Source organism: Oryza glaberrima, chromosome 2 (genome assembly GCF_000147395.1).
Source record: "Oryza glaberrima chromosome 2, OglaRS2, whole genome shotgun sequence".
Taxonomy (NCBI): Eukaryota; Viridiplantae; Streptophyta; class Magnoliopsida; order Poales; family Poaceae; genus Oryza; species Oryza glaberrima.
Window position 1 is genome coordinate 11,380,999 of NC_068327.1, and position 15,561 is coordinate 11,396,559.

At 36.8% G+C, this 15,561-nt stretch overlaps 1 protein-coding gene across 1 annotated transcript; it reads right to left on the bottom strand.

Annotated features, from left to right (window-relative positions):
* Positions 1–10,886: 10,886 nt before the first annotated feature.
* On the bottom strand, positions 10,887–15,475 carry LOC127761791 (uncharacterized). The gene is made up of 4 exons (XM_052286119.1): positions 15,295–15,475; positions 14,201–14,853; positions 12,636–14,114; positions 10,887–11,254 (listed from the first exon to the last, which is right to left on the bottom strand). The coding sequence occupies exons 2-3, from the start codon at positions 14,830–14,832 to the stop codon at positions 13,229–13,231; spliced, it is 1,518 nt and encodes a 505-aa protein (XP_052142079.1). The 5' UTR covers positions 14,833–14,853; positions 15,295–15,475; the 3' UTR covers positions 10,887–11,254; positions 12,636–13,228.
* Positions 15,476–15,561: the final 86 nt, after the last annotated feature.

The following is a 15,561-nucleotide window of genomic DNA, read 5'->3' on the forward strand; positions in this document are numbered from 1 at the left end:
ATCCAGTTTAGCACCTGGCATAGACGAACTCATATCAGTGTCGGACCTACACACTACCCGGCACAGATGAGCCCATATCTATACTTTGGATCCGTATTATCAGTATCCGGTTTAGCCCACACCTGGCACAAATGAACCCATATCAGTGTCGGGCCTACACAATACCCAACACAGATGAGCCCATATTTATATCGGGTTTAGAGAATACTTGACACAGGTGAGTCTATCTAGATTCTACCTATGTGCTTATGGCACATATGAACCCATATCAGTATCGGGTCTACACAATACCTGGTACAGATAAGCCCGTATCTGTGCTGGGTTTAGAGAATACCTGGCACTGATAAGTCTATCTAGATTCTGGCAATGTGCTTCTAGGCACATCTGTGACCCGACACTGGGAAGAAGGGGTCATCAATGTTGAAAGTTGTGTCTGGTCTATTTTCACTTTTTCAGTATTGATGCTAGTTACAAACGGGCACTGATGTTATTTTCTATAGTAGTGCATCTTGTTTGGCATAAGTTAAGGCAAAGAAATGCGAAACATAATCTCCTATGAGTCGATCGGTGCTCTGTATTAACATGCTCCTAATGGCCTAACTGGAGCACCTATACACGTTAAAAACATGCACACACCCAAGCATAAGAACACCATGATTTAAGCTATTATTCCCTCTATCTCATAATATAAGACATGCACAATTTAAGATTCAACTTTAAAAACATTTAACCAACAATTATTATAATATAAATTAAATTTTATTTATTAAAATTAATATCATTGGATTAACATTTAAATTTACTTTAAGATGATTATAATTTTGTTACAATAACCTTATAATATATGAGAAATTTTAAGTCAAACATTAATTTTAAAGACTGTGCCAAGTTTAACTATACCTTATATTATAGAATAAAAGGAGTATTGAATAAGGAGATTAATTATTTACTACTACCTCCATCCAATAATGCAAGAGATTTTCCCATATGGCTATATGAGCAGATTCCCGATTGAGGTGGTATATATTTCACTCGTGATTCAATTAATAAACATCTAAGCACTGTTAAATTGTGCTTTTCTCCTTAGCTACTTTCTTGCCTATATTGAGTACGTTTTCCAATACATAAAACGGTATTTTTTAAAAAAACATTTATAAATATAGACGTTTTTTAAAAAATCAAGTAAATTAATTTTTTAATAGCTAATAATTAATAATGACTAATCATCTGGCTGTTTTTACCTTCTGGTGTCACCGAGTAGCTCAGCCAAGCAGCACATTCAAATGCTGATGTCACAAAACGTGTGCGCTCTTATATTAATTATCTTACTGACTACTAATTAACAAGCGATCGATGCTAACACTAAACCAACCCTTGCAAAATAATAATTTCCCCCCTTATGAACTAGTATAGTTTTTGTCAACTCCAAATCCACTCTAAAGAACCTGATGTTGATTTGAATTCCTACTTATATTAAGAAAGCACTGAGAGCCCTCGTGTAATATAAGTGCGAACCCACTGAGATTTAATTAGAATTTGGAGGAATGCAAAGATCGATCGAGTCGTACGTGACGAGGCATGGGCCCTCCTCTAATCATGACCGGGCCTCATTAACCATATCCTGTTTCATCTAATTAAGCAAGGTATTATTAGCTAGATGTGGTTTAGCTTTTACACCAAGATGTTAAATAAATTAACTAATTAATTGGCAGTGAGATCTTTCTGGGGCCCATGTACACGTGTGTTTTCCCCTCTTTTTGGTCACACATGCGTGACATGCACTTAATTACACTCTTAACTAATTGTTGGGAGGCAAAGCATGCGTTTGTCACCCAACTCATGTCATACATGCACATACTACTAATCCCTCTGTCTGTGAAATGTCACCTGCTTATCCACTAGATTATCACTTTTTCCCAAATAATATTTGTGTTACAAATTAATATTTAATCACCTGCTACTATGCGGCACATTTCATACCTGTCGCTTTATTTACGTTCCGGTCGATCGAGTAGTGAGCACACGCGCTCTCTGTAGATTTTGTAGTCAATCTAAAAAAGATTAAAAAAAACAAAATTTAGGTCAATTATGATAGCTAATTACAGCCCCCTTGACCTGCAATGGCTCCGTACTACTCCCCTTTCCAAAAGTTTAAAACATACTCCGTACTGTATTTCTTTTGGGAGCAGGACCAAAAATACTCATATACCATATAATAAAATAATAATAATAATAAAACTATACGTATGCATGTAATCAATAAGTATTAAAATGATCTTTTGGATTTTGATCAACAATTTAGTTTAGTATAGAGACCACGGGTGTGTTCGGTACTGCCGGTTTCCAACTTTTCCGTCTCGTTTTTCACGCGCACGCTTTTCAAACTACTAAACAGTACATTTTTTTAAAAAAAATTTCTATATGAAAGTTGCTTAAAAATCATATTGATACTTTTTGAAAAAAAATAGCTAATACTTAATTAATCATGCGCTAATGGATTGTTCCGTTTTCCGCGTGCATACTTTCCGGTTAGGAACCTCCAGTAGGGAACACACCCTACAAATATATCAGATGTGTACTCTAGCAGTTAATCATATGGTTTGTAAACCATAAAATAATTACACTATCCAATTGTCATCGCCCTCTAAAAACACAAGCCTAACCATACCCTATGAAGAACCCAATAGGGAAAGTTTTTGTGGCTGTTTGCTTCTGCTTGTTACCGCACCATTGAAAATGGCTCTAAGCTGCCACAGCTATCACTACCGATCAACACCTTTATTTAATATTCCTACATTATCTGCAAATATAATGAGTTCTAGGTACATAAATATGGTCCATCAAGAGTGCCAGATACGACAAGAGACCCCCTGATCAGCTATCAGGGCACATTAAGTCCACTTAAGAAAAAAGTAGCAGCAACTAAACCTACCTACTCATCCCCAAATAAGTTCGTTTTCACCCATCCTACTGAAAAGATGTTTCGATGAGTACTACGTCGTTCGTATTTAAGACGGTTTTTAAATTCATTCGCTTTTAAAAATACATAAGAAGTCTTATAAGAAGCGCTTTTAGAAACTCACATGCTAACTTAGGACGAGAGTCGGACTCCTAATTGCTTCAGAATTATCACCAGGCCACAGGAAAGCAATGTACAAAATGTGACCATCATCCCAATAAGAATTCTGAATTAGATATCAATATTATCAAATAAAAATTCCATACAACTTTCTAGAAAAAAATAACAATAATACAATTAAAATAGCTTTCACCTATTGCAACGCATGAGCATTTCTTCAAGTACCAATATAAAACTTAAAATATTATAATACCAACACTTCATAATAATCAAATCCCAATGCAAAATATTAGCCTCTTTATGTACTTTCAACACATTTATATTCTTCTTTTCATAAAATCTTATGCAATGATTACACAAAATTAATTTATTTTGGGACAAATGAGAGATGCTTAAAATGAACTTATTATGAGATGGAGAGAGTACCATTGAAACAACCTATCTACAGTATATACTTAGTGCAGCCCCAATGCATCACTCATTTTATTTTCTATTGTATATGATTTTAAGACATAATAATGTAATAATTATAGCTTTTGATGGTGGTACCCCACCTGCAGTGAGTGTAAGTTTGACAAGGCCTCGTGTAAGCACACACATTAGCAGGCCGATTTGTGGGCCCTCCGGTTGGTGGGCAACCAAGCAGGCCACCATGTTCACAAAAGGCTGGGCCTTCCTCAAGTGCGAGCCACTGTACATGGGCCACACGCCCACACGTCTACGTCTGTTAATTATACGGCTCACCTCTGCCCCCTAAAAAAAGAATAACATTTTATATACAAGATTAAAAGAAGGCCAATATGACAATTATTCGGAAAAAAATATCTTACCAAAAAAATGAAATTAATTAATAAAAAATGAGTTTGGAAATACTTTAGAACATGCAATTATTTGGAGCTTCATATACGTGGAATCAATGAAAGGTAAGAAAATCTGCAACCTTATCAGATACATGGGGTTGGACAGATCTAAAAAAACAAAAAGATTTGCATTTTCTACAAATAATGACTTGTCCTTTAGGAAAAGGATTGGATTTAAACAAATTTTGAGTAAAACAGTGATGAGAAAAATTAAGTAAAAATTGGACTATCTTTCTACGTATCTAAGTGCTTGATCATAAATATGTTTAAGAAATCCATTCAGACCTCCATTAAAAATCCAAAATGAATTGGCAGTTTGGAGTAATTTGTAGTAAGTTCTGAATTCCACCTATAATAAGTAATTTAATTAAATTAATATTCGTATATCATGATTTACAGTTGTTATTTTCAGTCTTAAGCCTACACACTTTTTTCCCCCTCAGATTAGGTGAGATAACACTTACACCTTGTTTTCTGTATAAGATTTTTCATTTAGATGGAAAACATAATAGGTATTATATACAAATTCTTAAAAATCACAGATACAGGGAAGAAGCTTGTTTTTCCCCCTCGGAGTAGGTGAGATAACACTTATACCTTGTTTTCCGTATAAGATTTTTTACATAGATGGAAAAACATAAAAACTATTATATACAAATTCTTAAAAATCATAGATATAGGGAAGCTGATATTAAACAACCGTATAAATTTTAGATCAAATTCAACTTTATTTGTGAGATATGAAATTAACAAATGGCAAATAAAACACTATTCCTTTTTTGTCTTTTTCTTTGCTGATTATAATCTTTTATATTTAATGATTTTTATCATGAAACTTTGTATGGTTATGATCCTTTTAGCTTTTTCTGAGATTATTATCATTATTTTTAGAACTTTTATGCTATGGTTTACACCTAGATTGTGGTTTTCACTATATGATTGCCCAAAATTAGTGCCAATTAAATGGTCCTGACAAAAGGAATGAGAAATGGGATTTTGAAGCCCATAACCCTAACCCTTCACTTTTAGTCCCCTCCACAAAGCTTGATAATGCATGCAGCCAAATTAGTGGAGTGGAAAAGCTTCCATTAGTGTTGACTTGACAGTACAGGATCCTTCATGGTACCCACAGAGGCACAAACAAAGCATGACAAGCTGATTGCAAACCATCATAGGGCCACAATAGCTTAGCTTTCTCTGAAGAAAGACACACCCACATGCCACATGAAGAAGCATCTTCTTTTTTCTCAGTGTGCAGAGTTTCCAAAAGCTAAACATATAATTTCAAATATGACATCATGATCACTTGTTCAGAGTTGACAGGGATGACACATAAAAAAAACCTTGGCAGCATGAAGTGAGATTATGACAATGAAACAGTACAGTTAATATATAAGCTGTGAGAGATAGTGCCAACCAGAAATTAAGTACATGTAAAATTAATTAAGAACCATCAACTGAAAAATGATCCCACTTTGCAAGATAGTGGGCTCTGAGTACATGACACTGAAAAACTACTACTAAAAAGAAGTTATCGATTCTATACATAAAAGACAATTGTGTCCCCTATTTAGAGTTATTTTTTTGTTTGATGTTTTTACATGAGTAAGGTACCTTTATTTTTAAGATAGACTAAGGTACTTTACTGATTTACTCTAAAGATGAATATAATTTTTGCAGCTGTGCAGAAACTCCATAAATGAGGGTCTGATCAGTTCCCTTCTAGAACAGCTTGCAAGGAGTCCTAATTAAAATTTGACACATCTTTTCCTGCTTTGGAGAAACTGAGCTGAAATGAGGTGACCTCACTTGAGTCAAAGATCTGAACAGTTATTCCAAGTTGCTGTGGGGGACTTAGCACGAGTTTGCTGTATCACACTTTTTACCACATTCCATGCAGAGACAGTGCAAGAGTCCATCTTGTTCAGCTACTATCAGCCAAGCCAAAGCTGTGCTAAAGGCTCACTTTCCAGAGTGGTTTTCCTAGTGATGAGGAAACAGTGACCCATCCAATCCTTCACATCAATTATGGAGCAGATTCGAGCTCCCAGGAAAACGAGGTATGAAGAATGTGACTCTTTGTTAGTGCCTGCCTAATTGCCGATTAACCATAAAGAACTTATTTTTCCGTGGTTTTTAGTTACCGATTAAGTTAAAGTTCACTTCTGAATTCTACGAACTCATCTGGTCAAAATGAGAGAACCGAATATACTAAACACCTATTAGTAAAACTGACTGAAGATTCTCTTGAAAAAAAGATTACATCATGACTTGTTTTGGTAAGAGATATTTTCTGGCGAAAGAATTCATCATCAGTCCAATGCAAAGTCAAAGATATATCACCATATCAACAGGTAATGTAACTTATCACCTTTTTTTTTCGCGTAAACAAGATAGCTTAGGTCCAGAAACAACCAATATGCAAATACACACGGACGCAAAATCCAACAGATGCCATTGAGGTAGAACGACGCCGAAAAGATGGATCAAGACGTCTCATTACGCTTTGCACGGTCAAACGCTAGCTTATCCAAGATTTGACACAGTGTTAGCCGCACAGAGATACAGTGGAGAGCATATTGCGTATTTATCTTGGCATTTTGCTAACTTGAACAGAATCCAAGAGAAGATTTGTTCCTCAAGTCGCATGAGCTAGGTTTGCTTCCCTCTAGGATATTTCAGAATTGAATGCTTCAGTTTTCTCTGAATTCTTTCACTGCAATGTAAATATGTTGCAATTGCACCTGACAGCCATAGCAGTGATGGTAGTTTTGTGGTCTTAATTTAAATTTGCAAACCTTTTACAATCTCTCAGAGTTGACAAGTACCGCACTGCCTACGGTTGGGAAAATTTAAAAAACCATTAATTTGTCCATTGCCATGGAGCCCTGTACTTTGTCCAATGAAACTTGTTCCTGAAAAAGATTATAAACAGAAACTGTTAGGTATGTCGGATGCGCGACGACCCTACTATTAATTACTAGTAATTCACATGCATGTCTCCTAGTAATTAAAACCTGCATTTCTTTTGCGTTTTTCAGAGACGTCCATGTCCATGGCCACTCGGAGCACCACACCACCCTGTTGGCCGAAGCCGACGTGATCATGCCGCGGCACGGCAATGGCAGAATCTCAACTCAGCCATAGCTTTCATTTTATTTCCTTTTAATTGGAGTGCAGCGAATCATCAATCATGTCAAGCACCCAAGGAGGAAGACGAAGACGAGGACAAAGTAGCAGGACGGACAAGTCGCTGAGACATCACGGCCTGAATAAAGCCAGTCGCCATACATATCTGCGTTTTCTTCTGAAACTTAATTGCAGGCCCACACGGTTGTGATCTGATCTGACCGAACTAAACGTGACAAATTATGTGCAGTAGTAGCAGCTTATCAATTTGACAATTGGTGGTGTACTCTCTGCAAGAAGAAAACAAAAAATGGTGATGCACAATTGCACATCAGTGATCAGTACTAGATGTATGTGCATCATTTGGGTTTGTGTGTACAACTTGGTTGCTTGGACGTGTTGGGATTTGTATGACATTGACCATTTGACCACCTCTCTTTCTTCAGAGAGAAGGATGAGATTTCTATCAAGGATCATTGAGAAAGACATAGCACCTAAGCTAAGCTAGTGTACATGAGAGATCTTTAGTTTGGGTGTTTTGGACACATGCAAATATCTCTCCTTTCCCTTGAAAATCTTGTAGAGTTTTTGGATATGGATATCCATATTCTGATGAAGCCAGAGGGTCAGTTGTACTGAACATGCAGGGGATCAAGGCAGAATTGTGCAAAGTCAGAAGTAGGGTTGCCTTCTCAAGATATACTAGAAAGGATCAAAGGAGTAAGGTTGGCTATAGCTAGTAGAAGCTGATTTCCCAAGGTGCAGAAAGTGCAGAGATGATGGTGATATGGAATCAATATAACTGTAGGAGAGGAAGATCTGAGGATGGAGTATACACATGTATGAAGATATGCTTGTACTGGTTGGTGAGAACAAAGAGTTGTCCTTTTTGGAGTTTGGTGAGGGCCATAATGACTCAAGTCAACTCTCAAGAAAAATAATATTTTTTATTCTGTCCAATACTTGGATTATTGTCTCAACACAGAAGTGCATAGAACAAATCTTAAAAATAAGAAAGAAGTGCATTGCAGCATTTTTCTTTTCATTTATAGGCTATGTTTAGTTCAGCGTCAAGTTTGGATTTTGGTTGAAATTGGAGATGATGTGACTGAAAAATTGTGTGTGTATGACAGGTTGATGTGATAGAAAAGAACTGAAGTTTGGATCCAAACTTTGGATCTAAACACAGCCATACTTGCTCACCTTGGTTAGAGTAACAGCAACAAATTGGTAATCCAGAATGCATGACAGGAGAAATCCCAGATGGTATTCTTGTTTTGTCGGTAGTTCATAGGAGATAATTTAAATGATAACATATCATATGCACACAAGTCTTCTCGTATAAATACATGCACACCAACTAAAAATTTCACCAATTTTTTTTTAAAAAACTGTACATGTACTTTTACTAGTATTACAGTCTAATCTTCAAAATCATTATATATACAGAGTAACAAAAAAGACAAGATTCTGATAGATTTATACTCTTAAAACTGTCATAATTTTTATATTTTTTTGGTTACGGTTAAAATATAATGAATCTGAGGTTAAGACTTTATGCAGTAATATTGGAAATACTTGTACAATTTTTTCTAAATTTTTTTAGTGAAATTGTTAGTGGTATGCACGGTGTTACATGAGAAGTCTTGTGTGCACGTGATATATTCTCAATTTAAGTACTCTATCAGCATCTGATTCAATCTAGAAAAAAATTAATGGATAATTCAGGATTAAAATGGCATGCAGCCGTATCTTAGAAGAAGGATCAGAATCCCTGCCATGTGTTAAAATAAATGAATGCTCCAACCTGACATTTTTCTGACCAAAGAAACGGGAAATTACATCAAGGAACCCTAGAAACAAATGAGCTTCCCACTAGCAATAGTCAGCTCATGCTAGTGTTGGATAAATAACAGACTGAACTCAGAAGAAATGCATGTCATAGTAAGGAAAAAAGTAAAAATAACAGCAAAAATTAAAGCCTAATGCTTCTTTAATTTTTTTCCCATATAAAAAAAATATGTGGCCATAGAATTTGATACTTTTCATATTGACCAAACAAACTAATGAGTAAGCAATCCTTTGCTGAGTAGGATCCGATGCAAAAGATGATACTTGCCTTAATCTGGTTTGTTAGGCCGAAGAGAGAGCACTTTTTGTCACAATCAGCATTAACAGCAACACAATAGCAACTCATAAGGACTAATGGCCACTCCACAACAATATTGGAAACCGCTATTACAAGCAGGTCGTAAAGCTTAATCATTTCAGGTTCAAATGACCTACCCAGGCAGACTTGTCCAGCTGATTGGGCCAAGCATATAAACACATCCACATCACAAAATTCGAAAATGCGTATATACCGTGTTGTGCCGAATCATGGGAGCTACAGAGCAAGAAGTGTCCAAAAATTTATGCTCAGAGTCAACTCCCTGTGTGTGACCACAAAAGCAACAAACAGTACGATGTATAGGGTTTACAAGAGAAAATGGACAGTAAATGTTCTAAAAGGATAAATGGATAATGATAAGTTGATTACTCACTCGGGAGCTGGGGAGGAATCAACCTGGGCTATGTATGGTCCAGGTCTGTCCCAGCTTGCTTTAGCCCTAAAAAAGTTCAGCATGGTGAAAGTCCCTGAGCCATAGTCCAGGTGGCCTGTAACATTTCATACAAACTATTCAAATGTAAAAAAGAAAAAAAATACAGTGAGCAAAGTATTCTGTAACTTCTGTATTATCTTCCATCATGGCCTTTTAGTTTCAGTTGAAGACATGCACATTTTCATATGCAAAGATAATGATGCAGACTATGTGCAATCATTTTCCCCTCCTCTTATTTTATTTTATTTTAGAAAAAATGGTTTCCCTCTTGTGAGCATCTGGAGAAACACCAGTATAGGTGACAAGTGATCACCTATAAAAAAAGATACAGTGAACAAAGTATTCTGTAACTTCTGTATCATCTTCCATCATGGCCTTTTAGTTTCAGTTGAAGACATGCATATTTTCATATGCAAAGATAATAATGCAGACTATGTGCAATCATTTTCCCCTCCTCTTTGTTTTTTTTTTACAAAAAAATGGTTTTCCTCTTGTGAGCATCTGGAGAAACACCAGTATAGGTGACAAGTGATCACCTATAAAAAAGATGGGAGCAGGCTCAGCTTGAGTATTCTGTTGATTCATTTCTATCATTTGATGCCAAAAAACTTCTACATCAAAAAGAAACAAACAAATTACTGTCATGGCTTGAGGTAGCAGTTACAACAGTGCAGATGATGTACAGGAACTTCAAGAGTTAAAAATGACAACATATTTTGATTGAAGAACACTCCAGGGTGATATGATCAGAACATCTGACTTGTCAGAATATAAAATATGAACATCTCAAGTCTTTAATGCCAATAAGTTGTCCATAAATTCACAGAACACGTAACAAGAAGAAAAGATATACAAAAACATATATTCTTCAACGCTGCTTTAGTACATTCAAAGACCTTCAGCTGAGAGAATGAATTTGATCTAGTCCACAGGCTGGCATCGACCAGTGGAGATCATACTTCCTCCGTCCAATTCTATCAGGTTTATTTTGATCTATCATAGTCAACAAAATTAGACTTTGGCCATTAATTTTTCTTGCAACATATAATTGTCAATGGCTACAAAATCTATTGTTTTGGAAGAACTTTGAAACATAAATATATCGATACACATTTTTTTGACAGTAAACATGCATATAATTTGACAAATTATTGGTTAATCTTAAGGATTGAATTTTTCAAATACATGTATGCCTTAAATAATTGGATAGATGGAGTGACTTTTAACTCGAACATTCAGAACTTCGGACTGCACATTCAGAACGCATGAATCCAACAATGGCATGTGAGAAACATAACCTGATTATATTTTGCTAAGATCGGCATCTAAACACTTTAAACATTTCCTAATGAGAAAATGAAATTTCCCATTTATTAAAAATAATAGTTCACATGAGATAAACACTTTAGTGCCTCATAGAAAGAAAATGACGGAGATTCTTCCAAGCAGTCATTTCCCTTTTTCTTTTCGCAACCAACAGGCAGTTCTGCTCTGCAAAATGATCCTTGCTCAGCATTGAAGATGAACTATTATGTTCACTCGCTTTCACCTTCGTATGCAGATGCGCGTGCAAATGCCAGTTCCTGTCACATGTGGACATACTTCGATTAAACTGGACACTGCTGGAGGAGACAACATTCAGATGAATTTGAGATGGCACACAGAAAATAGTGATGTTGCATCAGGTACGCATGAAAATGTCCATGGTGCAGAAAGTGCAAAACAGATACATGTAAAGCAAACAAGAAAATAACAGCAACGGAAGGGGAAGAAAAGAAATGGAGGCATAAAAATAACATGCAGAGCATGATCAACTGTTCTTTTCAGTGCCCACTTCTCCATTGTCATTTTGGAAAATAGACCTAGTCGCAATATTAACACATTCCTACCAATGCCCTTTGAGATGGCAATATTACAAAAGTTAGGCAGTGAGTAGCCAATGCTGATAAGAAGGCATAGCTGCAATATCATCCTCATGGAAAGCTCTGCAAGCAAGCATAATAGTATTGAAAAGAATGTGGTTCACATGGTATAACTGCAACCACCGTGGATCAGTATAATGGAGCCAGAGAAAAGCTCATTTGAAACTCACAAGCTCTCCCTATTTTTCATCATACAGTAAAACACTCTAAAATACAGCCGTTGCTGTTCAAAGAAAGAGCAATACCAATACTTGAAACAACAATACCACTACCGGCAGCTTACCTAGTAAAAAATGCTAACAAAAAAGAGTAATTCAAACCACCTAAGAGATAAACCTGCTAAATCGTTCATTGGCGTTCATTATAGTCCCAAAGAACCAAAATATAAACACCTTTAGTACATTTTTTTGAATTTCTGATGCTGCTCTGTTTGAGGAAGTCTTTCAGAGAAACAAGAAACATAGTCTGAACAACTTGAATCAGGATGATAATACAGTCTAAGATTCACCAAATCTGTAAATAGTCAGAGTAAATGTTGCATTGGACCCATTATTTTCATCAGAAGATTTATTGCACATCCCAAATACAAATAATACATGTGAACAAAGATAATCACATTCTCTTCTGACAGCGCCAAACATTATCCTACACAGCCACATCCAGTGTTTGAAATGCTCCCACTCACAAGACTGTCCTCTAGGGGTACATACAAAATAACTGAAAACCAAACCGGGGTACTCTATTTTTTTCTGTTTAATTTATGTGTGCGGTTCAGTTTCCACGACTAACCCAACGTCATTGTGCAATGACTAAAACACAAGTATGTTAATTAATAAGTAACAACCACACTAGACTTAGACTAAATGGAATCAATATGCACAAATCGTGGATGAAATATATGGGATAAAAGAAAACCACAAATGAAACTTATGCAGTAGCAGGCACTAAAAGTCCAATGTACTCCCAAATATTAATATGGGAGAATCAATTACAGTAACGAATCATAAAAAAATGTCTTGGAGCAAAAAGGCAAGCAACGTACCAGTGAGGTGCTGATTATGATTACAGCCCAATTGCATTCTCTGAGATTTTCATGGTTTGAAAACGTTCCAAAATTGGTCCATTATCAAGTTCTTTAAATATCTCTCTCTCAATATAACACACCATAAAGTCATTGAGGATTTCATCAGGTATAAGCTCACAAAAATCGGTATGGATAGCATTCACTTCTGAAAATATTTTTTCAACTGATGCTTTTGTAACTGGTAAGAGCAGTGCCAACTTGATGAGGCGATATACCAATGCAAATTTGAAATGTGTTTCAGTTTCAACCATCTTAGCAGCTAGACTTGCAATGTCATAACAGGCAGTAAATTCATTACTTCTTCTCATAAAAAGAATGTAGTTTTGGAGTTCATGTTTTATAGCTACACGATCATCTATGGAGAAATCTTCAGCATAAATCCCAGCAAGCCAAGCAAGCTTTTCCACATCAAACTTAGAGAAGTTGTTCCTTGGATCAAGATAAGAAAAATGAACTAGTAACTCCATAGAAACATCATTAAAACGATGAGTTATCTCTGTCATAATGGAGTCGATAGCAGCAAAGAAAATATCATCACGATAATGATAATATCAAGTAAGAGTTACCCCATCACGCCTTGAATGACCTGTAGCTCGTATATGCTCATCCATATTTGGCACCGGAATCCAATTTGTGGCACAAAAGCTCTTGACATCCTCAAACAATGATTCCCAGCCATTATTCCTCAAGGTTTGCAAACATTCTTTCACATCTGTAAGTTGTCCCACAGCCTGAATAATGCCTTCATCCTTCCTTTGCAACACAAGTGATAACTCATTTGTAATGGTAAACAACTTTAACATCATCTTCAAAATGAATACAAATTCAAAGCTCTCCATTGTTTGTATCAAACCTCCTGCGCGAGACGGTTGACGCCCATGTTGATGCACAATCATTAGTACATCCAACACTGAGTCCCACATCATGTTAATACGGCCCAAGGTTGTATAATATGATCCCCATCTTGTACCTCCCAAGCTAGCCAGGTTCTTTTCTTTATGATTGCTTCCTTCAGAGAGTATCTCACCACTCTCCAACTTATTCAAAGTGGTTTGGTGATGCTTTTCAGTTGATTTATCCATCATCTGACAGGATTCAATCGTAGTGGTGATGATCAAAGAGATACTGACGAAGAAATCATGAATTAGTGACGAAGAGCACCTTGAGACAGTAATAAGCACAGATTCCAACTGGTGGGCAAAGCAGTGGACATAGAAAGCATACGGGTTTTCATTATGTATCAGTAGCTGCATGTCGTTAAATTCACATCTCATGTTTGAAGCTCCATCATACCCCTGTCCTCGTAGTTTAGAAATAGATAAGCCATGCTGAGCAAGCAGACCAACCAATGTTTCCTTGAATGCAGCAGGTGTATCCTCTGTGAGATATTCAAGACCAAGAAATCTTTCTATAACCTTCCCTTTCTTATTCACAAACCTGCAAACCACAAATTAGAATATGTTAAGGTGGCTCAACAATGAAATGGTAGTTGCTTTCAAGTAGAGAACATATAAACAACTTACCTTACAAAAACTGCCATTTGATATTTCTCTGCCATATCGTGAGAATCATCAATAAGTATGGTGAAATTACCATCTCCAATCTCTCCAATTATCACTTCTGTGACCTCTTGTGCACAAGCTTTTGCAAGACCCTTTTGAATCAATGGAGAAGTTATGTCAATATTTCCAACGACATTCATATCAAAAGCCCTTTCAACCTCTTTATCCCTCTTCTTGTACAAATCTATTAACTCTAGAAGATTGCCCTTGTTTATGGAGGTTGGTGATTGACCAGGACCACTGAAGGCCATGCCTTGCATTAGGAGAAATCTTGCACAATCTAAAGAAGCAATGAAACAAATTCTATATGCACTTCCAATGTCTGGATGGATAGAAGAGAGCTCATGAGACTTGCTTTGATAGCCAAAATCCTCAAGACCTTTCCTTCCCTTACTGTGATCACTGGTACCTCCACCAACCTTGTCTTTGGTTTCCCCATGATACCCATCAATTGATCTGTGTCGATTCAAATCAGAAGTTGTAGCATCTGGATTAAACTTCTTGGTAACATTAGCCCTTTTCTTCAGCCCTGTAGGTGTGCCCGCACCACATTCAAGAGTCCTCTTTGGCACAGGCTGATAATACCTCCTCATTACTTAAAGGTTAAAACTAACCTGAGAAACATATACATTATCAAAAATTAATATATCAAACACAGTAACACAGATCCACCTAAGATTTACCCCACAACAATATCATAATTTCGCACATAACATGCTCAAATGTTAATTCAGAATTGCCACAACTCACAGGTCCTCCAATGCTTACAATCCAGAAGTGACAACTAACGAGATTTGAACAGGAGTATAATACCTCCTCATTTCTTAAAAGTTAAACCCTGAGAAACATGTTACATTATCAACAATTAATAAATAAAAAAAATCCACCTAAGATTAAGCCACAATAATACCATAATCTCTCTCATAACAAGTTCAAATGCTAATCCATAATTCTTAGTTGCTACAATGCTACAACAAACAGGTCCCCGAATGCTTACAATCTGAAAACTACAATTCACGAGAGCTGAATGGGAGTACGAGTAGAGGACTCAGTACCAAAATCCCTCGCCCCACTCCGCCGGCGCACCGGCACTTGCTGCTGCCCCTCCAGCTCCAGCCTCCGCAACCCACCGACGTCCCGACGCCTCCGCCGGGGAATCGAGCCTCCGGGAGACTTCTCAGGGCGGAGGCGGAGCAGTCGCCCCACGCCGCCGCTTCCCCTCCCCCAAAATGCGTAATCACCGAATTGCCACTGCTGGCTAGGGTTTTCCCGCCGAAATGGAGAAAACCCCATTGCCGAATGGGCCACGCGGCCTTTTAACT